At 30.6% G+C, this 9,338-nt stretch overlaps 1 protein-coding gene across 2 annotated transcripts; it reads left to right on the top strand.

The window, feature by feature from the left end:
* Nucleotides 1-1,402: 1,402 nt before the first annotated feature.
* On the top strand, nt 1,403-6,856 carry LOC101490348 (ubiquitin-conjugating enzyme E2 34-like). Of its 2 annotated transcripts, none has more exons than XM_004510517.4 (10): nt 1,403-1,607; nt 3,803-3,929; nt 4,362-4,416; nt 4,997-5,035; nt 5,170-5,233; nt 5,319-5,380; nt 5,478-5,517; nt 5,703-5,730; nt 6,094-6,185; nt 6,283-6,856. In XM_004510517.4, exons 2-10 carry the CDS (start codon nt 3,873-3,875, stop codon nt 6,557-6,559), a joined length of 714 nt encoding a protein of 237 aa, XP_004510574.1. In that variant the 5' UTR covers nt 1,403-1,607; nt 3,803-3,872; the 3' UTR covers nt 6,560-6,856. The 2 variants fall into 2 exon arrangements, with proteins under 2 accessions (XP_004510574.1, XP_004510575.1); XM_004510518.4 differs by having other exon boundaries at nt 1,404-1,607; nt 3,800-3,929.
* The last annotated feature ends 2,482 nt before the right edge of the window (nt 6,857-9,338 follow it).

The raw sequence follows: 9,338 nt of genomic DNA, 5'->3' as shown, positions 1-9,338 counted from the left end.
CCAGCAGGACAATTTGGTTGCCTGACTGAATCAAACGGAATTTTAACGGTAATCTATACTTCTACTATGATTCCGTTTGAGTTTTGATTTTCTAAAATTTATTTGGCTTTTGGCTTGAAAATAATTGATAAAAGTCGTTTTTTTAAAAAAAAATTTGCGTTAAAAATAAGTTGAAAATTATTTATATTTATAAAAGTAAGTTGTATAATAAATTTTTAAATTAAAAATTACTTTTAGACAAATTTTAAATTTTAATTTCAAGTTAATATAAATTATTGAGTTATTAATCAATTTATCAGAAAACTTTCAAGTACGTAAAAATTAATTATACAATACTAGAAAAAAATTTACATGCTGTATTTAGTTTTTGCGAAATCAGAACGGCATAATGTATTTCTAGCAAACTCGTTCGTTGTTAAAAGTAAAAATAGGTTGACTTATTGTAATTATAGCAAATTCGTCGTTAATAGTGAAAATAATTTAGATAAAGCTAACCCTAGTAAGACTATAGTCTATGACCGGAAATGAGTTAAATTTTTCTTAGTTCAACTCGACTTCATAAAAATTGGTCTAGGTCGAAATTTGATTTGAATTAAATACGAATATTTTTTTTAATTCAAACTCCACTCTATTTAAGCTTGTAAACAACTAGATTTGACTCATTAACTCAAATTATATAACTCCAAAATCAAACTTTGAGATCTTTAAATTTTTAATATTATTTTTTTAGATAATATAATTGTCTAATTGAAAAATATAAATGTAAATTCAATGTATAAAAAATCATTATTTTTTTGGGTAAAATTAGTTGTATTTATACTTCAAATAATTATTATATAGGTTTTTAGTATAAGTGTTTATCAACAAAATATAATCAGCATATATATATGAGTGAAATATAAAAGTCTTACTATCACAAACATATTTAACAACAACAACTATAATGATATTAGTCAACAATACTAATATTGATCAATAAATTGATTATATACACGTATACACGCACATCCTAGTATCTCTCGAACTAAACAAGTTAAAATATACATAATTTAAATTATAACTCATTTAGTTAATATTAATACAACTCCCTACAATAGATGTATGCATTCTTAGAGCATTTCTTTAAATTTCTATTAAATTAATATAGATATTTTGAGGGATCTCGACCAAAGAACACTGATGATCAAAATAACACGTGGGCATGAATCAAAAGTACAAGTTTTCATAGGTTAAGCATTTTTTCCAAATATAAATTTATAATTACTTAAACACCCTTGACTAAAATGCAATGGTAACAAAGGGTTAAAATAGTCAGAGGAAAGAAAAAGTCAGGTTACACTTTGTTTACGAAAGTGGGTTGTTTGGCGGTGTATAACAACGAGGATATCAATAATCTATTTTCTACAAAAAATTGGAAACGCACTTCTAAACTCACTCTACTCTCTCTCTCTCTCTCTCTTTCTATTCAACGCCGCCGTTTTGGAACTCTTCATTTCGCTGTTTCGGTTGCCGAATAGGGGCAATTAATTCACGCGGAAATACACGATTTTGCCACCAATTTTTTCTTCTGCGGATCAAATTGGGGACTACAACAAATCGGATCTCAGGTTAATTTCTCTCTCCACTCTTCTTCTTTCTATGCCGTGGAGAAATGGAATTCGAAAATTCAAGCTTCCCGTTGAATCGTGTTTCGTTTTGTTTTTGTCTGATTTGCATATTGATTTTCGTTAAAGATTTTAATTTGTTATTTTATTTGTATTTTGGGATTTTTTTATGTTTTCATTATGTATGGTGGGGTCTGATCGAGGCTGGATTTTTATTATTTGATTGTGCGAATTTCTAATTTTTTAATTATGGGTTATTGTTGATTTTAGAATTTTTAAAAGGGAATAATGGGAAACGCATTAACGGAAAATCAATTTACCTTCCTCCACCCCTAATTTTTGTTTGCCCTAATATTTGTTTTTGGGATCATGGTGTCTAGGTTGAATTGCTTCAGTAATAGGCTGTTTAAGTTGTGAAATCGAGGAAAGGGGTTAACATTGAAAGAGACAATTCAAGGGAGAGAAATCTTACCTGTTACCTATGTATTACAATTTAGGCATGCATTGTTGTTATGAAGCACTGAGTCACTGACACATAGAGGGACACCGGAATGACACTGACATGTCGTCTTCAAAAATAATTTGAAAGAACGAAAATGATTGAATGTAATATCATGTGTTGTTGGGTGCCGGATATTGGACACACTTTCAATCAGAATTATGCAATCAATGTAAAATGTTAGGGCTGCATATGTGATTAAGAACATAATAAAATATTTGTTTAGACTGGGAAGGGTTTTGCACAAGTTCCCTTAGAGCACTTGTTTAGGAACCAAATATAGAAAAAAAGTCAATTACAAATTTATAGAAATTTGTGTTTTCAACTTTTTGAAAGTTTAAAAGTTGTTATTTTCAATGCAAATCTTCCATTTTTGGTTTCTTAGGGCACTTGTTAGTAAAACCCAAAGAATTTGTTAATATAGATAGGTATAATTTGAGAGTTGAATGGATTTGAATTGCTGTGGTTTGTTGGTTATCGATGTTTATGAATAGTATACCATCCTATGGTTTGACGGATTTTACAGGATTTATCTGCAGTGATAGTTGTCCTGGCAAGTTTTATAATCTACGCTTTAGGAATATTGTATAAGTACTAAGTAGTTTCTCTACTCTTAACTTGTTTGGTCTCGGGAGAAATGTGCATGTGATTCTACTCAGAAGGACACATTCATGGTAAATTGGTGGTGGTATAGGTTTAATTTGTAAAAGTTTGAAGCACCGACCATAGAGGGCATATTGCTGTTTGGACACGATAGGTTTGATGGATACTAGTATGAGTTTATGTTGGCTCGTGAATTATGGTTACTCAAAGAATTTAAGGCAGCTATTGGTTCTATGGCTATTGTAGGATTTCTAGTTCGTAGTTTGGGAGTCTCATAACATTGGCATAGCTAGTTTTCATGGAAACTCCTCAATTTTCACAAGCTCTTACATCACAAATAAATTATATACATGCAGTCATGTTGGTACTGACTGAGTTTTTTTTTTTTTTTTTTTTTTTTTTTTTTTTTTTGGGTTGATCAGTTTTGTATTTGAGTTGATCAGTTGGTTCCAACTTAATCCTGTTGCCAAATGTCGGAATCTTAAACAACAAAGCCAAATTATCTTGATGAATGCTTCTACAAATGAGATCGCCAGTTTTAATAGATTGACTTTTAATCATTAGAGATGGTTAAACGACTGAGCCCCTGATTTCATGCCACATAATTCTTGAATTATCTTGTTGCAATCCCTTCATACTAAATAATGTTGGTCCTAAAATTAAATTGTTGACTGTGCACACACTTGTAATTGTAATGATGACAATGCAGTGCACACACATGCATGTGTATCTCCACTGACCATCATGTTCATATTTTATGTAGAAGTTGCTCCGATTGTCGCCATTATGGTACTGTTTTTGTTTCCTTTTCTTATATTTTACAGAGGTTGCCTTGCTTATTATTATTACTTCCTTATTCTATGTTTGCTTTTGTATTACTTCTTGAATACTAAATAATGATGCGGATCCTTAAATTAAAATGATGACAGTTTACACTGTGTCTGTGTGTGTGCTTGTGCATGTATGTTTCTACACCACCTTTTATAGTTTACTCTTACCACATTTTTGTTATGGTACTTGTTTTGTAATGTTGCTTAGTATGAAGTCCTTTTTCTATTTTCAATTTATTTATGTATATGTAATCAATGACCAGCAGGAAATTTATTTTGAGAATAAAGAACCAGAGTATAGTGTAGTCCTTCTCAATACTGCTCTGAGTTAGTTTGATGGCGGAGAAAGCATGCATCAAGCGCCTTCAGAAGGAGTATAGAGCCCTTTGTAAAGTAAGTAAAGAATCTTTTGTTTTTCTAACATTGTGCTTCATTATTTATTTTTATTCTCAGTTCCTATATTTACTTATTTTGTTGTACAGCCATATTGTTATGCTTGTTCTGTTATCACTGGTTTGTCTCCTCCTCTCTGGGTTTGTATATTTGTGCATGTATTGGGCTTGATAATTTGATGTTGTGGTTGATAAAACATTTATAGCATGAATGACAGGGAACACATCATCTTCTATGTTTGGCCTTTCTCTTATTAGTACAATCTGTCTATAGTTTATTTTTTTCAGACAGTAATGTGTCTATAGTTTCTCAAAATGTTTTCATGATTGATTAATCTACAATGGATTGGTCGGGCCTGTATCAATGCCTAGATCATGGTATTTAAAGAATATGTGATCTGCATAATGCTTATTTTTATTATTGTATTTGCAGGAGCCAGTTTCCCATATTGTGGCTCGTCCTTCACCAAGTGATATTCTTGAGTGGCGTAAGTTTGTTTCACACTGTTTACATCTCATATATGATTTTATGTTGAGCTCTAATGTCCAAAAAGGGGAAAAAGGAATATGTTGAATCGTTGGTGCTCCCTCTGTCCCTTATTATAAGACCCACTTTTGAGATTTTCTTTTCCTTAATATAAAACTCTTCTCAAAATTTCGCATGCATTAATAATTTCTTCACAGAAATACCCCCGTTAATTTATGATTGACAAACATCAATTAGCTCTCTCTCTCTCTCTCTCTCTCTCTTATGATATCATTAATTGTAAGAGTAATTATGGAAAAGTAATACACTTTTGACAAATTTAGTACTACAACCACTTTTTTAATACCCACAAATTATATAAGTGGGTCTTATAAAAAGGGACGAAGGGAGTACATGTATTCATTAGTGTTGTGAACCCGTGACCAAACATAGCAGCCTTACTTTCGCTCCTAGGTTTCCTTAATACTACTATATTGCTAGCAAGAAAGTAAAATATTGTATTGTCAACAACATAATTGTAGTTTATCTGTTATGGACTTATTGATACTTGATGCTGATCTTATTATGTGATTATGTCTCAGATTACGTTTTGGAAGGAAGCGAGGGAACACCTTTTTCAGGTTTAACGAACTACGACTATTGCAGATTGACATTTGTTTTCAGTCATGATGTGCTTTGATTTTGCTTGTCCCAACACCCAATTTATTACTATCTCAAGTTATGTAGTACTTATGTTTTTTGGGTCCCTCTTTAGGTGGATATTACTATGGAAAAATCAAGTTTCCTCCAGAATATCCATATAAACCTCCAGGAATCAGGTGCCTTCTTGCTGCAGTTTGCTTGATCATTATAATTTCATTTATTTGGTCTATTATAACCAAGTCTGTACTTTCTATAATGTAGCATGACAACACCTAATGGGCGGTTCATGACACAGAAAAAGATCTGTTTATCTATGAGTGATTGTAAGTTCTTTAATCTTACCAAAGACAAATTATTTAGTATCGTAGTTACCCATATTGCTACAGGTTAATTTTTCTGTGGGGTTTTCTGTTATTGCAGTTCATCCTGAAAGTTGGAATCCAATGTGGTCTGTATCAAGGTCAGAATGTTCAAGTTTTGAAGTTCTTTTATGTGGTTTACTCCTTTTGTGTTTTGAATTTATTCTTTGAATTTTGGTTGTATTCTTTTGCTCAATGGTTTGGTATCTGAGAATAATAGTAGGTATTGATTACTTGATTATTACATTTTTAGTTTTATACTGATGTTTCCAATTTATGAATGCAGCATACTTACTGGGCTTCTTTCATTCATGGTATGTTATGGTTTCTTCATATCTATTCGTATTCTAATTTAACTATAGTTTCTTCCATCTCGTTTATCAATAGTTTGCTCAGAAGATGTTATTGCTCATTTGCTCTTGCATTGCCTTTTTTGACGTTTTTTTGGATGGGTTGGTGGGGATGGAAGAGAAGTTCAAGTTCGAGTTGCAATATTAGTCTTGTCTTTGTTGTATGTATGATAGCTAATACAACTTTCGAATTTTGGTTGACTCCCAAGATGTTGGTGTTGATAACTTGGTAGTGCCTGTTAATAGAGTCATGTAATAAATGTGATTTTTCTGCAGTGTTATGTTATGTTTATAGCTTTTGATATGCGACAGACTTCACTTTTGCAGATGGACACTAGTCCAACCACAGGAAGTGTAAACACCACTACTGTTGAGAAGCAGCGTCTAGCAAAATCTTCCCTTGCTTTCAATTGTAAGAAGTAAGTATATTGCAGCAACCATTAATGATGAAGTTGACAGTTGATTAAGGTCTCTATGATTTGTGTTCCATAATTAATTGCTGTTGTTTCCATGCAGTGCAACATTCAGGAAAATGTTCCCCGAGTATGTGGAGAAATACAACCAGCAACAGCTTTCTGAGCAAGTTGCTACTGAGCAGCGAGAGACTCGCCATGATAAAAGTTCAAGGTCTGTTTCTGAAAAGAATTCAGACTCCACAGGAGAAGACATGAAAAAGGTAGAAGGATTGAAGGATGTGAGGAGAAACAAAAAACAACCTTTTCCTACATGGGTGATGCTATTACTCTTCTCCATTTTTGGGGTTGTTATGGCATTACCTCTACTCCAGCTGTGAATCTTTATGGATATAAGGGTCCATAAAGGGTTTTCCTGGAGCTGGTTCTTTATGTTCTACTTAGGTTTTCTCATGTCTAACAAGATTTGTATAGGAAATATTAGACATGGAGGCTGTGTTAAAAATCTGATTTTACTCCTTTGTGTCTATGTTGTGCCAGTTTCTTGGTATTGATACTTGTTATGTCATGCTCCTCTTGAAATGTTTGAGGCTTGTCTTTCTTCTAGTGTTGCTTGGTAAACACACTGCTTGGTTATGGATTGCATTCACATAATATAATGGATAAATTATATCTAATTCAGAGAGCTTAAAAAAGATGTCTGCGGCTGTGATTGAGGTTGCAGCAATTGTATTTGAACTGTGATCTTTATAATATTAAACACTGGCTGTGGAAAAAAAAATCTGTTGGTTTATCATATTACTTTTTTTTTGTAAGAAAAACATTTAAGAGTTTTATTTTATTTTTTAATAAAAAAGAGCTTTATTATTTTGAAGTTTGATTTTAAGCTTAAATGTAGTTTTAGTTTTTTTATTTTAACTTATTTGTAATTTTGGTCTCAATATTTTTAATTTTACAGTTTTAATCTCTTTATTTTATTTGATTCGTAATTGTAGACCTTCTATTTATAATTTCATAATTTTAGTCAATTATAATTTAACTGATTTTTAATTTAACAATTTTGGTTCTTTTATTTATTAAAATTAAGATATTTTTTTTATCTATATATTTTACTATTAATATTGATTTAGTCAACAATGACATTGTTTTATATTTTTGTAATGATTGCTTGAATTTATTTTTTTTTAAAAATTGTAGCACATGTTTTTAAAAAATAAAAGTTTCTACTCTTTTTTTAATAATTTAAAAAAAAATTGCCAACTCTATTAATTAAAATAAACAGAATAAAATAAGATGGATAAAAATATATTTTTTTAAATTATTGTAATTCTATGTACACCGTTGAAAAAAATAATAATAAATAGAGGTATATATTAAATCACAATAATTTAAAAAAAGTATTTTTGATACCTATATTTTCTTTTGATAGTTTATAGTTTTTGATAAAAAAAAGTCTCTATCTTCCTAAACAAATAACATAAATGATGCACACGTTCTTTTCTAATATAATAGTGGTACTTTAAGAATAACAAAATGTAAATACTCAGCACACTCCACTCTTTTTAGTTTTTTATTGTCTCTATTCTTCTTAGAATTATTTTAAATTTTCATAATTTTCTATTTGTTGGCTATTTATTCGTTCTAGACGACTAGAAATAAAAGTAGTACTAATATTTATTGGGACACAATATTTTATCATTTTTGGCCCAAACATATATTTTATTCCTCTCATTTGGGTCTGATTTTGACAAGAACACAAGACATTTTCTTTTTGTTATCATATAAAAGAGCATCAATGAATAAAGTTAATTTCTGGAAATATTTTCTTTTTGTTATCATAAAAGCGAAGGTAAAGTGAAACGGATTGATTAATTATGGTCCCTTAGGAGGAGGAAAGAAATTGTAACATCATAATAACGATTGATAGTGTTTCCCCACTTCTCTTGCTACGGTTCCTTTCAAAAACTAACAACCATTGCTTTTTGATAACTTTCAATTCTACGTTGAGAGGAGGTAACTTCATTCTATATAGGAGGATCTTAGCAGATTTATTTATGCTGTTTTTTTTAAGTAAATTACCATAATTAAAGTTTCTTAGGTAAATCATTGTTTTAGTTTCATGTAAAATGTTGTCACTTCTTTTTCCGACAAAAGCTTCACACATGATAAAAAGAGAGTAACACACTATATATCATAAAATTAAGTAAAATAGTAAGTTAGTATGGTTGATTATACTTTTAAAACAAATTAATTATACTAACTAGTTGCATCTATTTAGCTACATAAATCTTAAATATTATTTAATGTATTTGAACAATTATCTTATTATTTAATATGATTTTAATATATTTTTTATTTATTTTTATCTCATATACAATTTCTATATAAAATTGTAATATATGTCATTAGAGATTAAATAAAGAATTTTTTTTTGATAATTTAGAAACTAATTTAATTTTTTAACTGATGAATTAAATTAACAATCTCTGAAATAAAATAATGATTTAATTATGATTTCCGCTATCAGTGATTTCACATAGAACTTAAGTCCATTTAGAGACAGAGATGTGGATGGATATCATGAGTAGGCATGGCAATAGAGTGGATCGGAGGCGAATTTTGCCTCCTCCATCTCCACACCAACTAATCGGGGAAAACCCACACCCGCACCTGTTTCATAACGGGTATAAAATTTAGGCCTACATCTCCGTTTACAACGGGATTCGGTTTCTCCGCCCACATCCGCACTCATTAATATATATAAAAGTATAAATTTAAAAATCATATCTATTATAATTAATATAATAAAATAATAATTATTAGACAATAATAAACACTACAAGAAAAACACCATTTTGTGGCCAACTTTATAAATATTTTGTGGCCGAATAAAACCCTCACAAATTAGTGACCGAAAAAGCCCTCACAAATGTCAAAATTGAAATTGGTCTTTATTTGTGGCTGAAAAAGCCCTCACAAATTTTTAAATATTTAACTTGATTTTGTGGCTGCCTAAGCCCTCACAAAATCACAATGTTGTGATTTTGTGAGGGGGGGGTTTTTCCCAGCCACAAAAAATCAATTTTGTGAGGGCCAAATCCGTCACAAAGGCATACGGGACCAGTGGCATTTGTGGCTGCAAAGGCCGCCACAAAGGAA

Source organism: Cicer arietinum, chromosome 7, assembly GCF_000331145.2.
Source record: "Cicer arietinum cultivar CDC Frontier isolate Library 1 chromosome 7, Cicar.CDCFrontier_v2.0, whole genome shotgun sequence".
NCBI lineage: Eukaryota > Viridiplantae > Streptophyta > Magnoliopsida > Fabales > Fabaceae > Cicer > Cicer arietinum.
This window is presented reverse-complemented; position numbering and strand designations above follow the sequence as displayed.

Coding starts and splice junctions, on each gene's coding strand:
- LOC101490348 (XM_004510517.4), top strand. CDS start 3,873: ATGGCGGAGAAAGCATGCATCAAGCGCCTTCAGAAGGAGTATAGAGCC. Junction 4,417..4,996: donor AAGTGATATTCTTGAGTGGC/GTAAGTTTGTTT, acceptor ATTATGTCTCAG/ATTACGTTTTGGAAGGAAGC. Junction 5,234..5,318: donor TATAAACCTCCAGGAATCAG/GTGCCTTCTTGC, acceptor TCTATAATGTAG/CATGACAACACCTAATGGGC.